Source organism: Lupinus angustifolius, chromosome LG16 (assembly GCF_001865875.1).
Source record: "Lupinus angustifolius cultivar Tanjil chromosome LG16, LupAngTanjil_v1.0, whole genome shotgun sequence".
In the NCBI taxonomy this organism is placed as follows: domain Eukaryota; kingdom Viridiplantae; phylum Streptophyta; class Magnoliopsida; order Fabales; family Fabaceae; genus Lupinus; species Lupinus angustifolius.
Window position 1 is genome coordinate 2,543,139 of NC_032024.1, and position 22,333 is coordinate 2,565,471.

A 22,333-nucleotide genomic window follows, 5' to 3' on the forward strand; every position below is an offset into this window, starting at 1 on the left:
ACTCCCAAACAAACCCTTAGAGTTTTGTCTTAAGAACTTAAGAAGTGTGTATTATAATAGTTGTCAAGGCTTTTATTAGAAACGAGCATCTGTGTGAGATGACGAGCTTATTACTCTTCATCACTATAAAGGATGATGATATTACATCGAGGTTGTTGGTGGAGAAGAGAATCAATATATTGCTTATGTAGCTTATCCCTTATTTTTCTTAGTATTCTTGTAAAGAAACGGACTTTGTGATTATTCATTCGTCTGAGCTAGAAGTAAAAAATTTAGTATAAAGGATTCCATAAAATCATTTTTGAAAAATGAGCATAACCTAATCATTTCTCAAGAAAATTAGCATGAGAATTAATGTTAGCATTTGGATTTGTAACATATGTATTGATGCTCATAATTTTGATATCCATATCATTTTCCGGAATTCAGGCACAACATAACCAGCCTTAAATTGATCAACCAAGCTGCACTTCAAGCTATCTTGCTCCTCATGGCTAATTAGATTCATAAAAACAATTGTATCATAATAAAAATAGTGATAATTCTAATCAGATACAATACAATTGTTAATAAAATCGATTAAGATAAGTTCGTAAGGAATATAGTCAAGTTAGTGTTTGTGAGGCATAAGCATCCCTCAACCTATAAGTTAGTTTTTTAGGTTAGGTTAGACATAACCTATGTAATTCTAATATCGTATCAAAGCATGACCCTCCTTATGAGTCATCCACAAATGCCTAATCATGCAAACTTCATGTTCTAGGTGTTTAGTCCCGCGAGGGGTGTCAAGATAAGTTACACACCAAATGTGAATATGGTGAAGTTAGTATTTATAAGGGTTAGACATTTCTCGCCTTATGAGCTCATTTTTGAAGTTAAGTTAGCTATAAGAGGTGTGTGTTAAGATATGTCTCACATTGATGAGCATATAATCAAGTTAGTATTATAAAGCTTAGACATCTCTCTATTAGTTAAATTTTGGGTTGAGTTAGACCTAGTATATACATTATAATATGATATTAGAGCTTATGTGATCTTACCCATAAATGTTTTTGTATATATAGTTCTGCGGTTTAGATAGGTCATACTTGATCATTCAAATAAAATTCATTATTTTCACGTGAGTCACTCCCTCTATATAGCATTTCCCTTCAACAATGAAAAGTACATACATACATAATACAGTAACATATCAATCATGTGCCTAATAAGCTTCTTAACTTATTTTGAACTTTGTAGATTAAACTCATTCATTAACCCAACTTTGAAGCAATTTAGTCGTAAAGAAAAGAATATACATTCTTTTTTTATAATGGAATATAGTTCTTTAAGTTGAATAATTATTATATATTCTTCATATATTTTCTAAAACTTGTTTAAGTATTCTGTGGTGGCTACGTGACATTTACACTTATAAAATTGTTTTAATTAAGAGAAAAAAATATATGCCCCAAATAATACATGAGTTTTATAATTGTCATTATATCATCCACTATTCGTGTTTAATTATCATTGATTGATTCTTTAAAAAAATAATATAGATAAATGATGAATAATATACTGTCTGTGTATAGGACTGAGTTTTATACTAAAAGAACCAATTTTTTTATTTTTTATTTTTATTTTTGTATAGTTGTATGTCATTTTGGCAAATAGAAATCCATTCAACTATACAAGAATATGGTGCCAATAAATTAAAAAAAATAAGTGAACATGGTGGAAATCATTGATAATGTTGCAGGCCATTGATGCTAACAAGTAACCTAACTATCAAGCTATTATTAGTGGTTGTCCCAAATGAACAATAGCCTTACATGTGTCTCACAAACATCAAAATCTATTTGTTTATTATTACTCCAAAAAAGTTAGGGTCCCACCTAATGAAGTCCGACCGAGTAAATGTACACAGTCTTATTCCAGAAAACAAGAAAGACTGTTTCTGGAATTTGACATTTTAATCACTAAATAACAACCTTACTCGGCAGCAGTTAGCACCATTTATGTTATTTTGATAATAATCAATATCCATCAGAACAAAGTTTGAGCATGCTAACTGTGATATTCTTCCTACCACATGCATCATATAAGTGATAAAACCAATGGACCACTACTAACAAATAAATTCATCATGATGCAAAAATAAATAATTCATGGAGGCATGAGTTTTAAGTCAAATAATTTAGAAAAATGATTGTCCTATATATCAATGGTTTAAAATAACAATTGAAAAGTTTATGGTTTGAATTCCACAACCTCAGTTTTGCTATAAAAAAAATAAGGAGTTTACTCAAAATGACTCATTTGGAGGCAAATAGATAATTCTATTCATCATGATGCAATAATGAATACATAAAAATCACCAAATCACATAGTAGTTTGAATTTACAACATGGGATAAGTGTAGATTCCACTTCCTTTTCTATTTCCCACTAATAAGACATTAGAAATGAACTAGTCAAAGAGTTCAAGTACTTGTCATATAAAAATGGAATAAGCTCAAAGGATGAACTATCAAGTAGAGTTTCCATCTCTACAGCCATACCTAGTCATTCCATGAGGATTACCTTGAGTTACATTGATGGCTTGAGTTCTCATCTTAGCTTCATTCCATATCAAAGGTGCTGCCATAGATTCCATGTCCAACATCATTCTTTTTTCGCCACGTGAAGTTCCTTGTAATCCTATTCCTCCGGAAGTTTCGTGTGAAGTTAGACAACTTTCGGTTGAACAATCACCCCGTTGGGGTGGGAGACTCGGTGGTATTTCTTCTTCCGGGAGGTGCACTCTGGCTACCTCAGAAGATGGCATGGAGTAAAAACCAAGAGCATCAACCATGGGATCTCTTCGTGCGTTAATTCCAATTCCTTGAAACTTTTGACTATCAGTGTCTATAACAGTAGCACCTATAAATTGATCAGCCAGCATTTTGCAAGCTCTTTCAAGCATAGCCATGTATCTCCGCTCGGCATCCTGGCGAATCTGCACATGCTTCTCTGCCTACAGTGAAATTATTACTATTAGTACACACTACATAATGTCGAAAATTAAAGATTACAAGCAGCTACTTCCTTCAATTACGGTCGATATGCAAACTTCCTTTACCTTTAAAATACCAACTAATGTTGTCTAAAAATTCATTAAGACACATTGGATACACAACTTGCACTAGGAAAAAGGAAACTTACCTCAACTTGCAAATGTAGTTTACTTTGCACTTCCATTTGTGCTCTTAATGCCTCCTTGATTTCATAACCCCTAAGCATAACATTAATTACTCCCTCAATGCGGTTATTCAAGACCATTGAACATTGGAGGAAAAGAAAATGCTTTTTAATAATTAATAAAAATTCTTACTCGTTTGTATCGGAAGTTGGCAACTTCGGAGAAGAGTTATCAGTAGGGCTTTCTAAAAGATATGAACCTGACATTCATTCCATCAATTTTCAAAACGAGTTATGAGACAGCAAGACTAAATTTTTTTACTTAGCTAAACTTACAAATTAGGAAGTCTTATAAAAAGGAGATTTAAATGGTTTGTGGATAGACATGATTTAGGATATGACATCTTTAGATCCATGTGGCCGATTCCACCTAGTGGGAAAAGACTTCATTGTCATTAAACAATTTAGGAAGCCCTAGAAAACTTCCTTACGATTTAGGAACAATTATCCAAAGTGAAAATAGACTGGTTAGTCGGTTCAAATTCAAAGAGTAATTAGAGAGTTAACCATAAATTAACTTGGCTAGCCACTCTTCCAAAACATGGCTAACTTGCTCCCTAAATGGAAGCTTGTCCACCAAGATTCCCGAATTGCAATTCTACATGGGCAGTTCCACATTAATGTGTATCAGTAATATATTACGCCATTAGTTCATTCAGATTAAAATTCCAGGTGGAGCCTTTCTACTAGGAAGGGGCTTACACCACTGAACACATCGGATAGAACAAAGAAATGCAGGATAGGAAAAACTCAGATGACAAGAACATAATTGGAAAGTTCGGAGAGGAATGACAACCATACCATCTTTGCATGCCTCACCGATATCTTTCCCTGATTGTTTGCCAAGTCTGTATTTCTGCAATGCAGCAAGGAAATGTCTCATCACAAAGCCTAAAATTGGCCAGAGTATTATTATGTAAAGAATTAAAGAGACCTGAAGATGACTCTTTAAATGAAATAGAGTCAGACCCTTGACATTCATAGTTCGCATGATTGCTTTTGGTGTAGCTTCTGCAGATAACATCAAGAAACTTGTCAAAAAAATGATATTGATGATAATCCACACATGAAAGTTCCAACTAGAGTCAAAAATGAAAACTGGAAAGTAGGCTTTAGTAGCAAGTTCACAAACAAGTGAAGTTAGGATCATTTATAAGCTCCGGCAGACATAGAAAGCTAAATATGTTGAGCAAAAGGCTTGCTATGCAAAAGTATCATTGAGAGATACCACGGGTGAGGGTCAATGACAAAATATAATGGTTATAAAGCTTGGGCATCCCCTACCCTGTGAGTTAGCCTTTGCGAGGTGTTAGACTCGGCCACACCATTTGTAATATGGTAAACCCAATCACCAATGACCACCAATTTGTGAGTCTGTCTTGGATTGACTAGTAAATTATTTCACATGGATATATCTTAATTGAATGCTATACTATGGCTCGAGTTAACCTCGTTTATCTAACGAGCTCAAATTTTAAAGCCTAAGATCTAAACAGGAAAGACCTGCAAAGCTGAGTTTAGGACCCAGCATCAATATGCCAACTATACTGCATTGTTTGAGTCTATACTCCAATGCAACAAAAACTCCTACCAATATTTTAATGTCGGAAACTCAAATGAGTTTTAACTTCATAATATCACTAGCAAATAGCCATTCTTAAAACTGGACTAGCATCAACCTATTATACTCCATCTATAGTTTATGGCACAACGGTTTCCGGTCAGTCATTAATTGACATTTCTCTAATAAGCAAACAATTTCCCCCTTTGCATCATTTAAAGATTCAATATAAAACATACAAAAGAGCAGGCAACTTTGGCAATTCTTACTACAAATTCTACTTATTGCATTTAGCAATTGAAATAGTTGATAAACTACATACCACATGCATTCTTATTTCTAAGCAAAATCACTTATTCTAGACACATAAAAACAATTCCACATGTTTTAAGACAATTACAACACATAAGTTTAGACTCATTCTAAAGCCTCTCATACAAAGCCAAGACTTAAAATCTGCAATTTTGTTCATGAAAAAAAATTAAAAAAAACAAAGGAAATTGCATATATGCCATGGAAAGAAAAACTGAAATGAAATAAAGAACAAAACTTTGAGAAGATAAAAGGGAAAAGACACTTACTGCTAGCACCTCCAAGCTGAGTAACAGCATCAATGAACCTTTCATGAAGGTCCTGGGTCCAACGAAGGCGAGGTTTTGGATCAGCAGTGAGAACAAGACATGGATCTCCCTTGTGATTGTGAGAGAAGTTAGAACCACCACCACCACCACTTTGAACATCTTCAACGAGCCCTTCAATGGGGTGTATCAACCTTGGAAACATGGTTCTTCTACTTGTTCAATGGAGAAAATTCAACAGACCCAGAAAGGAAATAGTGTGTGAGTGATGGAATATGAGGTAAAGGTGGAAGCTTTTTGAGATTTGAGGAGTATGTGTGAGAGTGAAAGATAGAGATAGATGAAGGGTTAAAGTGAAGAAGAAAAGGAAAGATAGATTTTTAAGGGTTGTTTCTGTATTGTGTTCATTTGGGTCTATTATTGCTGTCTCTGTTTCTCTGAATTTTATTTTGATTTTGAATCCATTTAAGAGTGCAAATTGATAATGAATGAATCAATTATTTGTTGTTTCAGTTAATTGTTATTATATCTTTGATTAAGGATTAGGTTGTACTGTTGTAGTTTCACTTATTTCTGAGAAGAGAAAAAAATGATACTGAATGATGGTTTTTAGATGGTCAACTTCTGGTGATGATTGATGTTGTTGATTTTATCTTTTTGTTTAGTGATTACAATTGTGTGTTTGTTTGTGCTAGAACAATGTTAGTTTGTAGGGTCTCTTTGCTCATATTTGTATTTTCTAATTTACTTCACCCTTGATATTTCTTAAACAAAAAACTTCAAACACTACAAATGAAGAATATATTTACATACAATTATCAAAGATAGTTATAATATTACATTCCCTCTTCATCATTTGTAGTTTAAGCCATTAATTTGGTTCCTATTATAAATTATTTTTACTGTAGTGACATTATTCTATATAACAAAGTATTGGTATGTTGCAAAATAGTGAAATAGCAATACTTTGTGTTATAAAATGAAAATTATCATGGAAAGTTGTCAAGAATAGATATACAGAACCAAATTTAACTTTCACCCTGACATTATTTTTTGGGTAGTATACTAAGAAATAATCTTGTATTTATTGTATCTTATGAGGTTCTATAGCATTACAAACCTGGCTCAAAATTGAAGACTAAAAATATGAGATGGCTAAGAACACAATAGCCTCAAAGGAATGTGCATTGATATTGATCAACATATACATACTTGAAATTTCAAAGTCTATAACCATGCAAGTGCTTGGCCCATCTTCTGGCCATGTAAGGGTCATGAAAATCCAAGCTTTCAACACTACTAGTCCTACCACCTGTGTTCATATCCCTCCCTATCTCCTCAGCACCTTCTGTAACTTTATCGGCATCATCGTCGTCATCATCGTCATCGCCTTTATGGTTTCCGACAGCTACAACAGTTTCCCCTGTCCTTCTAACACACTCATCAATTTCACCTTCAATGTAGCTATACTCTACATACACATGAGTGCAATCACCCAAGTCTAACATGATTCTTCTTTCTTCTCCACCTCTTATCTCTCCAATTCTCATGACCCTGCCACTTCCAATGTCTTCCTCAGCCCCATATATTCTAAGTTGGATTTCTCTAACAATGCCTCCCAGCATCTTCGCCAAGAACTCCTCAAACTCTTGCATGACAAAACCACTAGAAGTGCCATAGCCAAACCCCACATGAAATCTATGGATTGGTGTAGGTGGCAGCTCCATGCTTACTGCATGGTACGGTCTTGTAGGATTATCCGATAAGTGAAGGATGCATGACTCAGGGTTCTTGTGCATGCAATCTTCGAGTATCTTAATCCCTTTCTTCAACCCTTCTACTGGATCAGCTTGCCCCATGTAAAACAAGCGGTCAATAACTTGAAGGGCGGTGCGTTTCCCGTAGGATGTCATGCGCCTTAAAGGGAAGACACGAGCTGCGGCCGAGGAGTATGTCACAATAGCCAAGCGATCAATGTGTCTGAGGGAGAAAACCACAAGAGCCATGGATTGCTTGAGAAGCCTTAGGTGCGGACCATTAGGGCTAGCAACTAGGACCAAGTCAGTTGCGCGTTCATGGGTCAGTTTTACCGAAAGATAAGCTCTATTGGATGAAGGACACATGTTATAAGGAGTTTGCATTCGTGGAGATTGTAATAGTGATGAGGAGCTGCATGCTAAATGATGAGGGGATAGATGGCATGGATATGAGGCATGCTTACTCACTTGCAAAGCTGGATGGAAACTAGTTGGTGCATTCAGGGATATAGACGCAAGTGAGAAACACAGCTTGGGACTGTCAGGTGTGTAATCAAGTTCAACCGGGTCATCATCATCATAGCGGGCAGAACGCAACAGAGAACGGCGGTGAACACGGAAGGTTGCAATAGAATCATCAAGGATTCGTAAGATGGGATCATTTTGGTGACTAGAAGTGAAAGAACCACAAAGGTTGTTGTTCAGGTTGCGAGGGAGCTGTGTCCAGTGGGCCCGACAAATAGGGCAAGTGACACTACCATGGCGGACATTGGACGCGATGCAGCCAAAATGGAATGCATGTGAGCACTGAGCAGTGAATATAGCTTGGCTTGGACTGCTGCCTTTGCTGTGGTAACTCAGAGGATCTAAACATATTGCACACAGATTCTGCAAAGGAAGTAAAACAAAGCTGAGGAATCAAAAGAACATTGTTGAAGAACTACAAGTATATACATTCATGACCAAACACAAACAGTGTTGCAATATGAGTTAACATTAAGCTTAGATTCTGGAATGAATGAATCAATGAAATGAAAGTACAAGTACCCTAAATTACACTCTTCAATAGTTTTCAAAATGAGTAAATGCTCGATTTAATTCTCCAATGATATTGTCACCAATTAGATCCTTGATTTATTTTTTCACCAATTACGTCCTTGAAAAAATTTAAACATCACCATATTGATCTTGCTAAGGACTTAAGTCACCAATTAAGTCTTTCAGTTTAACACTATTTTACATTTTTCAAGGACTTAATTGGTGACACAAAATTTGGAGGACCCAATTGGTGACACCGTGACACTACTATCTGTGGAGGATTAAATTGAAGGGAGAACCACCACCACCACCACTTTGAACATCTTCAACGAGCCCTTCAATGGGGTGTATCAACCTTGGAAACATGGTTCTTCTACTTGTTCAATGGAGAAAATTCAACAGACCCAGAAAGGAAATAGTGTGTGAGTGATGGAATATGAGGTAAAGGTGGAAGCTTTTTGAGATTTGAGGAGTATGTGTGAGAGTGAAAGATAGAGATAGATGAAGGGTTAAAGTGAAGAAGAAAAGGAAAGATAGATTTTTAAGGGTTGTTTCTGTATTGTGTTCATTTGGGTCTATTATTGCTGTCTCTGTTTCTCTGAATTTTATTTTGATTTTGAATCCATTTAAGAGTGCAAATTGATAATGAATGAATCAATTATTTGTTGTTTCAGTTAATTGTTATTATATCTTTGATTAAGGATTAGGTTGTACTGTTGTAGTTTCACTTATTTCTGAGAAGAGAAAAAAATGATACTGAATGATGGTTTTTAGATGGTCAACTTCTGGTGATGATTGATGTTGTTGATTTTATCTTTTTGTTTAGTGATTACAATTGTGTGTTTGTTTGTGCTAGAACAATGTTAGTTTGTAGGGTCTCTTTGCTCATATTTGTATTTTCTAATTTACTTCACCCTTGATATTTCTTAAACAAAAAACTTCAAACACTACAAATGAAGAATATATTTACATACAATTATCAAAGATAGTTATAATATTACATTCCCTCTTCATCATTTGTAGTTTAAGCCATTAATTTGGTTCCTATTATAAATTATTTTTACTGTAGTGACATTATTCTATATAACAAAGTATTGGTATGTTGCAAAATAGTGAAATAGCAATACTTTGTGTTATAAAATGAAAATTATCATGGAAAGTTGTCAAGAATAGATATACAGAACCAAATTTAACTTTCACCCTGACATTATTTTTTGGGTAGTATACTAAGAAATAATCTTGTATTTATTGTATCTTATGAGGTTCTATAGCATTACAAACCTGGCTCAAAATTGAAGACTAAAAATATGAGATGGCTAAGAACACAATAGCCTCAAAGGAATGTGCATTGATATTGATCAACATATACATACTTGAAATTTCAAAGTCTATAACCATGCAAGTGCTTGGCCCATCTTCTGGCCATGTAAGGGTCATGAAAATCCAAGCTTTCAACACTACTAGTCCTACCACCTGTGTTCATATCCCTCCCTATCTCCTCAGCACCTTCTGTAACTTTATCGGCATCATCGTCGTCATCATCGTCATCGCCTTTATGGTTTCCGACAGCTACAACAGTTTCCCCTGTCCTTCTAACACACTCATCAATTTCACCTTCAATGTAGCTATACTCTACATACACATGAGTGCAATCACCCAAGTCTAACATGATTCTTCTTTCTTCTCCACCTCTTATCTCTCCAATTCTCATGACCCTGCCACTTCCAATGTCTTCCTCAGCCCCATATATTCTAAGTTGGATTTCTCTAACAATGCCTCCCAGCATCTTCGCCAAGAACTCCTCAAACTCTTGCATGACAAAACCACTAGAAGTGCCATAGCCAAACCCCACATGAAATCTATGGATTGGTGTAGGTGGCAGCTCCATGCTTACTGCATGGTACGGTCTTGTAGGATTATCCGATAAGTGAAGGATGCATGACTCAGGGTTCTTGTGCATGCAATCTTCGAGTATCTTAATCCCTTTCTTCAACCCTTCTACTGGATCAGCTTGCCCCATGTAAAACAAGCGGTCAATAACTTGAAGGGCGGTGCGTTTCCCGTAGGATGTCATGCGCCTTAAAGGGAAGACACGAGCTGCGGCCGAGGAGTATGTCACAATAGCCAAGCGATCAATGTGTCTGAGGGAGAAAACCACAAGAGCCATGGATTGCTTGAGAAGCCTTAGGTGCGGACCATTAGGGCTAGCAACTAGGACCAAGTCAGTTGCGCGTTCATGGGTCAGTTTTACCGAAAGATAAGCTCTATTGGATGAAGGACACATGTTATAAGGAGTTTGCATTCGTGGAGATTGTAATAGTGATGAGGAGCTGCATGCTAAATGATGAGGGGATAGATGGCATGGATATGAGGCATGCTTACTCACTTGCAAAGCTGGATGGAAACTAGTTGGTGCATTCAGGGATATAGACGCAAGTGAGAAACACAGCTTGGGACTGTCAGGTGTGTAATCAAGTTCAACCGGGTCATCATCATCATAGCGGGCAGAACGCAACAGAGAACGGCGGTGAACACGGAAGGTTGCAATAGAATCATCAAGGATTCGTAAGATGGGATCATTTTGGTGACTAGAAGTGAAAGAACCACAAAGGTTGTTGTTCAGGTTGCGAGGGAGCTGTGTCCAGTGGGCCCGACAAATAGGGCAAGTGACACTACCATGGCGGACATTGGACGCGATGCAGCCAAAATGGAATGCATGTGAGCACTGAGCAGTGAATATAGCTTGGCTTGGACTGCTGCCTTTGCTGTGGTAACTCAGAGGATCTAAACATATTGCACACAGATTCTGCAAAGGAAGTAAAACAAAGCTGAGGAATCAAAAGAACATTGTTGAAGAACTACAAGTATATACATTCATGACCAAACACAAACAGTGTTGCAATATGAGTTAACATTAAGCTTAGATTCTGGAATGAATGAATCAATGAAATGAAAGTACAAGTACCCTAAATTACACTCTTCAATAGTTTTCAAAATGAGTAAATGCTCGATTTAATTCTCCAATGATATTGTCACCAATTAGATCCTTGATTTATTTTTTCACCAATTACGTCCTTGAAAAAATTTAAACATCACCATATTGATCTTGCTAAGGACTTAAGTCACCAATTAAGTCTTTCAGTTTAACACTATTTTACATTTTTCAAGGACTTAATTGGTGACACAAAATTTGGAGGACCCAATTGGTGACACCGTGACACTACTATCTGTGGAGGATTAAATTGAAGGGTCTCTCTTTTCAAAGTAGTGATATATTGGAACAAACAAACAAAAGTATTTAAAAACTAATTCTTACATTAGCAGAAGCTCTTTTCAATGAGAAAAGTGGCACATGGACAAAGTTGGGCTAAAATCAGATGAAGATGAGAACAGATGCATAATATTCACTGATTACTATTGGTGATTCTCACTCTTCGGTAGTTAATGGGTACTAGAATTGTAAGCCTTCACCGAGGCTTATGGTGTTTATGCCAACACTCATAGACAAATTCATAATTAATCAAACTTATCTCACTTTTTACCAATTGATTGAGGTAGGGACAGACACAGAGAAACTTTTGGGTCATAAAAAAATGAGATTCCACACTTAGGTGACAATAGATTGTGTGCATCACAAAAGTTCATTCCCTTGATAAGGAAGCTATAGGACATGTCCAATGAGGTTTTCGCGATAAAAGAAGGAAAAAGGTATGATCATGCATGTTGTGGCAGATAAAACTTCCTAATGTGGGGTCTGCATTTATATGAATTGATTCTTGGCTTCACTAATGTTCCATGTGCTGGAGCATTCACATGCTATAATCCTCATTTGAAGACTTTTGCTGTTCTAAATAAATTTCAGTACCAAAATAAATGCTTTAACACTATGATGCCAATCCACATTCACAATATGAGAATATAATAAAGCAAAAATTAAAATTACATAAGAATAATACAAAAAAATGAACCATTGGATTCCAAACTCTTAATGAAGTGCATAAATGTGAAAATGGTTCAGCAAAAAGATGAGTTTCTTAATAACATAACCAAACTAGAGGTTAATTACCTTACTATGAAGCTCATGGTTGTTGAATTTGTTAGTGATACTGGAATATGTGTCTTCTATTATCTCCCCTGAGAAATTATGTGTTCTTGATGGAGACACTAATGAGGAATTTGAGATCTGCAAAATGCATAAAACCCAAACAAAAAAATGTCAAATTCTCTTATTTCTATTATTTCTTAGACAAATTATAAGGTAGTTCCCTCATGATTGAAAAATAAAATCAAATGAAATTAATGTCTGCAATCAATTCATAGGTCCAAGTAACCCATTGCTATCAAAAAAATATTATTTATTAGAGAAAAACAAATGAAAATGAAAAACCACAAAAATAATTGGATTAACAAACATAAGTAGGAACTAGGAAAGAACATTATCAATTACAAAAAAATCACATTTTTAGTTCTGCAGAGGAAAAAATGTCAACGGAATACCCATTATGGCAAAATTGCAGATAATTAAGAAATGCAGATAAAGTTAGAATCTTTTTGGAAAAGGGTAAACAGAAATGAAGTTGTGTGGAAGAAGAAGAAGAGAAAATGAGTGTGTACAGTGGGAGAAAGAGTAGAAGAGCTATGAAGAGTGAGTGGATCAATGAGAGATTTAGTTCTTGATAATGAAGCACATGCATATACTGCTGCTGTAGCAACTTTCTTTGCTGCTTCTCTCAGCATTGATTTTCTTCTTCTTCTTCTTCTTCCTTCCCCCATTCTCTCTTATTATCAGTTATCACTATGCTACTTATATATCTCTATCTGTATCAAAGTTGTTACTCTCTGAGGCTGCAAATGAAGCAGAAGAAAAGATGCGTGTGAGAGAGAAAGAGGTATGAAAAGTGCAGCTTCTGTTGTTGTTGATGGTGTTGTTGGACTTACTCATACTTTATAGTTTATAGAAAGTAGTAATACATGATAATCTGCTTCTAAGACCAAACACTGCCTAAATTAAGTGATACTACTTCTTCATGTCTTTAGTTCAATCCATCTTTCTTTCTTTTTTCCACATATATTCGTATAAGATACACTCTTATCCGAGTCGAGAATATTCACATATTCGTAAAACTAACTCTCCTAGCATATATTTTTTCTATCCACATGACTCGAACTCAGACCTTATTTAATGGAAATCAAAGTAGAATGCATCTTTGAATATAATAGTAATTTATTTTGTTTTAGTATTTAATTATAAATTTGTCATCATATTTTATACCTAGTAAAAAATATCATGTCATGGTATTTTTTATCTTGTATGTATTTCTCTCTTTATTACTTCAATATAATTATAAATTATATATAATTATTAATATTCTTTTATAATTGGATATTTATAAATAATCATAGTGTCATATGGTCTTACAAAATAGTTTAACTTATTAAAAGTATCTTTAGATTTGATGTACACCTCTGATTTCATAAATTGTTTCGCGTATTATTATTAATGCTTACCATTTTAAGAAGAATAAAAATAATATTTTATTAGAAGTGATATATTTAATATTTATATTACAAGAGAGTGTTGTGTATGACATAATTTATTAAAATAAAAAAAATCTTATTTACAAGTAAGAACTGGTAAATTAGTGTTATAAAATTTCAATAATTCTAGTCACTTACCCTATTTAACTCATTGTGTGTGACATTTCCATAAGGCGGGATAGACTAACAAGCAAATTTAATTAGTATGCAACAAAAAATGTTATTTAAATGTAAAATGATATTTTAGCAATAAGGAAGAAATTAAGAAGAAAAAAAAGGTAACAAAGGGTTGTTGAAATTGATGGAAGATCATGAATGATATTATGGGGCCAACACACTCATTTTGATTCACAAATATGAGTCCCTCTAATTGGACCACACTAATTTTCATCCACTATATATTTTATATTTCATGCATATGTATAAGAAAAAATGCTATCATTTTGGACATTTTATGTACACATATGAAGTTTGATATGCATATAATCACTTAATTTTAAAATATATTTTCTATGGCCCCTAAATCTTGATGGGATGTAGTGGGCACTTGTGAAAAATAGTGACAATTTATGAGATGAGTTCAATGATGATAAGTTTCCATTAGATTTTAAGCATTTTACCCCACCTTCCAAAAGTTGGGTCCAATAGTTAATAGCACAACTTAGAATCACTTTAATTGAATTTCAAAGGTTGAGGACTTGGTCCATGTCTATAATAGCTTCTAGTCTTTGGCTTTTTTCCTTTTAGCTTGTTATTATTTGCAATGAGTTGGCGCCAAAATGTTTTGTTTGCACTAGTTGTATTCCAATTTTCTTCATAAATAAACACTAGACTACTTTCATGGGCTAGCTTATAAATCTCTTTATTGCTTTTTTCACCATTCTTGTACTTTTATAGCTCATACATAATATACCCTAAAGTTTAGCATTTAGGTTTGATATCATTTGAATTTTTATTGGTGTAAATTTTTGGATAAGATTCACATTAGTAATTAAACTTTGTTGGTCATGGGTACTTAATAAGACTGAATAATTTGGTCCTAAAACTAAAGTTAATTGTAATTTTAAACTCAGCAATTAGCTCATTTGTTAATATGATGATTAGATAATAGAAAACTAGTGTGAAAACCCAATTTATTTTTATACATGAAGATGATTAGATGATAGGAAATACGTTCTATCGGAGATCTGAACTCAGACACTCACATTTTATGTCTTACAAGTCAATTAAATTAACTTTTTTCTACCTAGGTAGAGATTAAATTAAGATATTCGGAACAGATCATATGGAATATGTCATATATATCATCTTTATGATTATGATAGTTTAAACTTTCTACATTTTGAATTGTAAAAAGAGACAAACTAAAATTTTCATGCTCATATAGCAAAAGAGAAGGGAACTCAAAGGTGAATTATTCTGTAGTAGTAGTAGCTTTAATAAGTGCTTTTTCAAGCAAGTTGCTTTCATTCTCTTCCCTTTAATCTGAAAAAAGAATGAGTTGTCCTATTGATGATTGAACCACTATACAATAGATACTCTATAAATGCTATCAAATGCTCTTAGCACTTTATATTTTCTCTTTTTTTTGGTCTTCCAAATTTTCTTTTGACTGTCCCAAAATACAGAAAAAGTTTCCAAGCTATTTATTAATATTGTAACATATGTTCATAGAAGATAAATAACACAATCTACATCTATATCACTAAACAAAAAGTTGAATCATAAGCACCCCAAATGAATCAAAATAAAATCTAGCTAGATAGAATGATCTAGGAAGTTTTTTATGACGAGATAGAAGGGAAGACTTGAAGTTATGAAATACATTTATAATATGACTCGCAAACAGACTCGTAATATTTTGTGATGAATTATCAAAATTGGAGTAGTTTCCTTAAAACCAAGTTCTCTTTTTGTGAATGACACATGAGAAAGGTGTTGGTGAGTCCTTTCTTGCATCTCAAGAAAAGGTAAAGGGTAAAGCTTTAAAAACCTTGTTGCTTGCTAGCCTGCAAAATAAAGAGGAAATGTGTCATATCAGTTGCTTAAGTAGTTGAATTTGACTTGGTCAAATCCAAGTTTTATAAGGGGTGGAACTTTGTTTATGCATTATGAGTTTATATGTGAAATCAAATCTTAGTCATGCATAGTCTTTTCTTAATACAAGCTCCTGAATCCCTTATGTATGATTGGATTTCATGGTCACTTTTGAATTTTTGGTTCCTATTTGGACCACAACATAGAGATATAAAGGAAGAGTTATTCTTGCAACTTTAAGAAATCTCATGATTAGGAAAGTGAGAAGGGTAAAGCATTCACTTGTTTGAATTTGAGTTGGGCTCATCTACTATGCTACATTCAATGTTAAATAAAACATAAAATCCTCTTCTTCCAAGCCCAAAAGATCTTCACATAACATTGATTTTATAATCTTACTATGTAAAGTTTAATATCTCATACAATATTTTATAATCTTATTAAGTCTTGAAATAGAACATACATTATATTATAAAATAATTGTTGAAGAAACAACTATATAGATTTCAATAAGAGCCTTTAAATCATTATTCATGGAATGAAGCTGGGAAGCTTCTTTTCATAGTTACTTGATATGTGATATGGTAAATAGTTTAGCTATGTAAATAGTGTGTTATTTTATATAATTTTATAAAATCTTCTTTATGACGAACCCGATATGGGGTACATGGTACAATGAATTCGATACGATATACATATGGTAAATGAGAGAATCATGTAACTATGGTCTTCTCAATGCTACGCAACATTAGAATAAGCAAAGGGACATGATATTTGATCCTATTCTTGGACTCTTTCTTTGTATGGAAGCCTGTGATGGGAAGTGCATGTGAATAGATCATATTCTTAGACTCTTTCTTTCTTATCGAGCTGAACTCTGATTCAACTCGGTTCAGCTCGTTTTCAGTCCTAATTGTCAATAAAAAAAGTGAAGCTTATCTCTATCTATTCTCTTAAATCATGAAAACATGTAAATGGCCAATTACAACAAAGTTTCACATGGATATCACAAAGAAGTTGTTTCTATTAGAACTACTATCATTTACTCATTCCTAAGATGGCAATATCATTTAGGAAATCTTACTTGCCTTATTTATTTTTTTTCCTTTCTTGCTCTTTTTGGAAGAGTACTTTTTGTGTTTGTGATGCCAATTTCCAAAAAGAACATAACGTATGTAACACTTCAACATTGGCTAGACCATAACATATGTTACAATTGCTGTACCTATTGAACAACAACACTTTAACACACCAAAATAACATCTAAGTTTGTCTTTTTGGACATTGGTTCAATTCCTCAACAAACTACTTGTGAAATGAGACTAATCATATGCTATGAAAGAATTAATCATGGCATCGTTTTACATTTGCCAAAGTGTAGTGGAATCTGAAGAGGGTAGATAATATACACAACTTTATCTCCATAGGTAATGAGACTTTTTCAAGATTTGATATCAATCCCAAGGTAGTACTTGATCATTGCATTGATGTTTAACCTTTAGTATAATTAGAATATAAATGTAAAAAAAAAAGACTAAACTTTTATGATAGTAAAAAAATGTAACTGAGATAATATATATAACATAATTCTTGCAACTATGCCACTAAGTGTTGTGGCCCGTGAATCCTTGAAGAGTGAGGATTTCTCTAGAGATTAGTCAAAGTTAAAACAACACATATTTGCTGTATATTGTGACAGTGATGAAGAAGCACATCACATACATTAAAAAAAGGGTGTTGTGAAGTGTATGCATGTGAGCACAATGAGAGTGTTCCAGCACCACATGATTACAAAATAGTATTGTCTTTTCTTTAAAACTACTACCAGACTAGACTAGTTGGTTGTGCTGATTTATTATCATTTCTATGCATGTCTTATTGTGTAACAGCCTGTGCATGGGACCCAACCAAATTATGTTTCACTTCAACCATTTTTCACTTTGGTCCTACCATACTTCTCTACTTTAGTAAACTTTTCTCAACCATTCATTACCTAACCAAACTCTAAATGCAACTTAATGAGACCACACCAAAAAACCACTTGGAAAGAGGTACCACCCACCTCACCAAAACTGAGCCTTGAATTGTTCATGTGGTTATTGAATGCTGAAGGTATTTTACAAACCATATTTGAAATGAAATGATAGTCGGTTAACCTTTAACGAGTAATCCTAATGCGGGTGGATTTGGTCAGGGGATTCGGAAATAGTACTTCAAGATCCATTACGTGTCCAAGGTCTATTGTTCTTAGTAGATTGCCGTGTGTTAAACAAAAAAAAAATATTAATAAACAAGATCAAGTGGAGGTTTTTATTTAGTGATTATGAGGCCACAGGTTCAAATCCCGTAAATAGCCTCTCTGCTTGCGTGGATAAGACTAAGTACATCTATCCTCCTCAGACTCCACTAAGTAAGAGTCTCGTACATTGGGTCGTCGTAAACAAGATCAAGTGGAGGTTCAAGAAGAGATTATTGGTGAGCTAACATTGATTAATTGCACAAGGTAGCAAAAGAATACCACTCTACAAACTAGATGCTAATGAAGAACAATGGAAAACAAAAAAACAATGGAAAGACCACAATGACAAGAAGAAAGAACTAGCCTTTTCATTTCATTTACAAGTACACTTAGCATCTCTGCTAGGTATTTGATCAATGGTTGCAAAGTGGCACTGATTTTGGCTCTGAATCTTCTATGCCCAAATAAAAATAATAATCATATAGAACAGGATTCGTGTACAAAAAGAATCGCAAAGATTTTAAAAAATAGAAGCCCTACACAGATGGAATTACAGATCTATAAGGTGATTCACAACATGGCTAATGTCGAGAAAACTTCAATGATTATACGTACCAAGATACATCTATGGATTGATGTTGCACTCTCGCAAATATACATGATTATAGTTGACATACTTCGTCCAATAACCTCGAAACCTGGGAATGCTTATCTCAAGCCATGGCTTCAAGTTCCCGTTGTAGTGTATAACAGCTGCCCGATCGATATCTTTTTGGTTGACATTGGGGTTGTAGCCAAGACCCAAGGTATGCCAAGATCGGTTCAGTGGGAAAGTTCGTTTCCAGAATGTTATGAGTCCAGGAGGCAGTGTTCCTAACTTCCATAGAGTTCGATCATGATTCTGGCATTTCAGATTATTAGAAAAAGAAAATCAGTTCACAAATCAAAATCAAGCATGTGCAAAGTGTAAACTGCATATTGGATGGACTAACAAAAAATGTAAACTTCAAATAAACATGAAAATGGATTGAATATAGAGACTCTTCACAAATTACAACCCAAATTCAAAACATCGATCATGTTCCTATTTCTGAGCATGCCAAAGTGCACAAAAAACTTCACACGTCCTAATATTACACATGATCAATGTAAATATCAGGTATCAACCATATGCGATACTTTCTGAAAGGTAAACCAAAGTGCATCACTTACCAGATTCTGCCAGTTGTGATACACCTCCGTGATGTTTTGCCTCTTCCATTCCACTAAATCGAATATATTCATACCATAAGCCCATCCACAAGCCCGGGGATCAAAATTCTTGGCAATGAGAGGATTTGAGAAGTTGAGATAGCGGTCAAATCGGTGAAAATTTTCTCCACAAGTTTCTACAGCACCATTTACGTTACCTTTCAAATCAACTGACCAAAGACCAGTCAGATCCTTCTGCACAACTATATCATCATCCAAGAACAGCACTTTGTTGAGCTTTGGAAAGATCTCAGGCAAGTAGAAGCGGAGGTGGTTCAAGATAGATAAATACTTTGGATTCCGATACTTCAGGTTTGAATCAGAAGTTGCTCGATGAGCCTTGAAGTAATAATCTATCATAGCAGGAGAATTCAACTGCTTAAGAACGGGACTATAACTTGAATTCAACCATGTGAAGTCTTCGATGTTCTGAACTTGAATGGTTGCCTTGCCTGGAGGATTCACCAAAAACCACATCCTCATCGCCGCATAATTGAGCCTATCACTAACAATGTGGAAAACATGTTTTGAGGCATCCTGCAAATTTAATAAAATGTCATCATTATAAGCAAGTGATACAAATAGGACATAAAAGTACCATTGATGTTCATGAAATTAAAATACAAAGAAACGTCAAATAAACTCTCGGTGAAAATAACTTACCTTAGCATTGGCAGTAACTGAGTTCACAACAACAGCTGTTGCTAATATGTTGTCTGAGAATATTGCATAATGGTACAGTCGAGGATCTTCTAACTTCTCTTGATTGGGGAACTGTTTCTGAGAATAATTTGAATAATAATACTCAGTTGTAAGACGTAATGGAAGACAATGAAGACCTTTCGGCAATGTTTTTGCTGTCAATTGTGTTAACAACAAAGCCTGCTTCTTGTGCGCACGAAGCTGCTCCTCTGTTGAGTGGAGCATAGCCCTAAGCTTCTTAACAAAAGCAGCGCAATCATCTTGGATTTGCTTCCCTTTCAACAATGATTGCTCCATTGCCCTCATTCTCTCATTTACACTGGCATTGGCACAAATATAGATAAATAAGGACAGAACAAATGCATCCGAGTGCAGGAACTGAGCTATTCATCATGTTTGCATGCAGCAGCAAAAGAAACTTAAAAGGAAAATACAAACTTGATAATCATTAACAAAACAGGAAAACATGAAGGCAAATATAATAGCAATCTTTAAGGTTCACGTACTTCCTAGGTAATTCAGAATCTTCGCTTCTATCTCCAACTGCTCGTGTAACTTCCTTTACCCGTAAGCGAAGCTCCCGAGTGAGATGGGGGTTGGCTTTTACAGCTGGAAGGGAAAGGTAGACCTTAGCTTGGATGAGCTGATCTTTAAGTTGCTGTACTCGAACATCTGATGGTGTTTGGTCCTTCTGCTTATTGGACAATATAGATCCTCTCTTGTTTACGTTGCTAGAAGTTTCCGTTGCTGGTTGCTCCTGCTTAGTAGCCTGAACAAAGATGCACCAGATGCGAAAAAAGACTAAGCATGCAGTGAGATGGATTTTCATTCATTACAATTATGTAAATATCGAAAATCAGGGTTGGAAAAATGTCATAAAGTTGTAATGAATGTTGACCGACCAACACCATATTAGCCAGTTAATTTTTCTCTTCCCTTTATTGAGATGAGAAGTTCAAATAACTCCTATTTATTTTGATTTTTCTCGAACACATGTTTTAATATAAAGCTAACAAAATAAATAGAAACCTGAGCTGACTTAGTATGTTTCCCATCATTGTCATCCACATCAATAGCATCATCCCCGCTTACATTTTCGCTAGTTGAATCAGCTCTCGCCAAGATGCTTCCACCTTGATTTCCCTGCTTAACTCCATCCGTCACTTGTTTGATGGGGTTATCCCTTTGAGCTTGATCCTCCTCAGTTGTAGTATACAATACCCTCGCAGATGCATGCTCCCTCGATTCCGCCAATCTCAGGTCTAGGGCAACATGACAATTAGATTAGACAACAACGAAAAATACGAAAGTCCTACTAAACAAAAGAGCGAACCCAAACAAAATACCTCTAGACAAATTCTTAGTATCAGTTGAGTCCTCATTGTATACAACACCAACAGGTTCCTTAAGGACAGATGAAGTTTCCTATATGCAAAAATGAGCGATTTCAGCAATAAATTGTAACAGATTCAACAATAAAGTATATAAACCCATAGTAGTAATCAAAATTAGAAGAAAAAAATGAAAGAATGGAACTTTACCTGAGGAAGCAGATTCAAATGGCCAGTATCTGTTGCACTGAGAGACTGAGACAACAAAACATAACAAGATTCATAAATTCAAAGATCTCAATCTTACAAATAATAATAGTAATAAAAGAACTAAAGAATCTATCATTTCAACACTTACAAAAGCTGTGACATCTTCAATAAAATCTTGTTTGGCTGCATAATGCATTAAAAAACCAACCCAAAGAAACCAAAATCAACAATCTAATAACTAAAATAAAGAACTTTGTATGAAGAAAAGGAAACTCACTTGAGGGTGAATTGAAAGTGCTGAGGCGATCAGTATATAGAACAATTGGAGCAAAAACAGTAATAGACAGCAACAACAACACAATGTTTCTCAAAGACAACATTTTTCTATTGAAACAAGAGGGAGAGAACCCTCAAAAGGAGAAAAAGAATCCAAGCGCGTCTCTTTGTAACAAAGATAGAAACTTTTAGAGAATCAAAGAAGACCCACTTCCTTATTTTCTTGTGGGGTGGGTTAGAAATATTGTTGAGATAGATTTTCAATAGGAAAAGTTTGAGCTTTAATGAGAAGCAGTTACATTGAGTTAGGAAGGAGGAGAGAGAAGAAAAGCATTATGGGATCAGAAACAGAGAAAGATTCGTTATGTTTTGTGTTTGTAAGAGAAAAATGAAAGGAAATGTAATGGGAAAAACACAATACAAGACCTGTTCTAAAAAACTGCAACTTTTTTGTTTGTTTATTGAGTTATAGTTTTCTTTGAGAAATCAGAGAGAGAGAGAGAGAGAGAGAGAGAGGGGAGAGAGACGTTGAAGATGGGTGAGAGATAAGAGGAGGAGGATGAAGTAAAGCAATGAACGAGGATTAAGGAAACA

The 22,333-nt window shown here is 34.7% G+C and overlaps 4 protein-coding genes and 1 long non-coding RNA gene across 15 annotated transcripts; 1 reads left to right on the forward strand and 4 right to left on the reverse strand.

Moving 5' to 3' along the window:
• LOC109329801 (protein PHR1-LIKE 2-like) lies at window positions 2,271-8,741 on the reverse strand. 8 transcript variants are annotated; one of them, XM_019563637.1, is made up of 8 exons: window positions 8,580-8,741; window positions 5,535-5,569; window positions 5,364-5,468; window positions 4,156-4,232; window positions 4,023-4,077; window positions 3,355-3,430; window positions 3,186-3,255; window positions 2,283-2,997 (listed from the first exon to the last, which is right to left on the reverse strand). In XM_019563637.1, the coding sequence occupies exons 2-8, from the start codon at window positions 5,563-5,565 to the stop codon at window positions 2,512-2,514; spliced, it is 900 nt and encodes a 299-aa protein (XP_019419182.1). In that variant the 5' UTR covers window positions 5,566-5,569; window positions 8,580-8,741; the 3' UTR covers window positions 2,283-2,511. The 8 variants fall into 8 exon arrangements, with proteins under 8 accessions (XP_019419176.1, XP_019419182.1, XP_019419181.1 ...); XM_019563636.1 differs by lacking the exon at window positions 8,580-8,741 and adding an exon at window positions 5,624-5,785; XM_019563631.1 differs by lacking the exon at window positions 8,580-8,741 and having other exon boundaries at window positions 2,271-2,416; window positions 2,508-2,997; window positions 5,364-5,784.
• Window positions 6,427-8,165, reverse strand: LOC109329799. The gene is made up of 2 exons (XM_019563626.1): window positions 8,092-8,165; window positions 6,427-8,027 (listed from the first exon to the last, which is right to left on the reverse strand). The coding sequence occupies exons 1-2, from the start codon at window positions 8,112-8,114 to the stop codon at window positions 6,581-6,583; spliced, it is 1,470 nt and encodes a 489-aa protein (XP_019419171.1). The 5' UTR covers window positions 8,115-8,165; the 3' UTR covers window positions 6,427-6,580.
• Window positions 9,383-12,981, reverse strand: LOC109330356. Of its 3 annotated transcripts, none has more exons than XM_019564523.1 (3): window positions 12,770-12,981; window positions 12,222-12,338; window positions 9,383-10,961 (listed from the first exon to the last, which is right to left on the reverse strand). In XM_019564523.1, the coding sequence occupies exons 1-3, from the start codon at window positions 12,926-12,928 to the stop codon at window positions 9,537-9,539; spliced, it is 1,701 nt and encodes a 566-aa protein (XP_019420068.1). In that variant the 5' UTR covers window positions 12,929-12,981; the 3' UTR covers window positions 9,383-9,536. The 3 variants fall into 3 exon arrangements, with proteins under 3 accessions (XP_019420068.1, XP_019420070.1, XP_019420069.1); XM_019564525.1 differs by having other exon boundaries at window positions 12,227-12,338; window positions 12,770-12,897; XM_019564524.1 differs by lacking the exons at window positions 12,222-12,338; window positions 12,770-12,981 and adding an exon at window positions 11,048-11,111 and having other exon boundaries at window positions 9,383-10,983.
• LOC109329664 lies at window positions 17,655-18,490 on the forward strand. The gene is made up of 2 exons (XR_002105574.1): window positions 17,655-17,880; window positions 17,982-18,490. It is a non-coding gene; the product is annotated as an uncharacterized LOC109329664 (long non-coding RNA).
• Window positions 18,313-22,333, reverse strand: LOC109329662 (probable galacturonosyltransferase 4). Of its 2 annotated transcripts, none has more exons than XM_019563383.1 (9): window positions 21,741-22,333; window positions 21,612-21,646; window positions 21,464-21,508; window positions 21,269-21,347; window positions 20,952-21,184; window positions 20,429-20,691; window positions 19,884-20,241; window positions 19,182-19,757; window positions 18,313-18,870 (listed from the first exon to the last, which is right to left on the reverse strand). In XM_019563383.1, exons 1-9 carry the CDS (start codon window positions 21,841-21,843, stop codon window positions 18,595-18,597), a joined length of 1,968 nt encoding a protein of 655 aa, XP_019418928.1. In that variant the 5' UTR covers window positions 21,844-22,333; the 3' UTR covers window positions 18,313-18,594. The 2 variants fall into 2 exon arrangements, with proteins under 2 accessions (XP_019418928.1, XP_019418927.1); XM_019563382.1 differs by having other exon boundaries at window positions 20,429-20,698; window positions 20,947-21,184.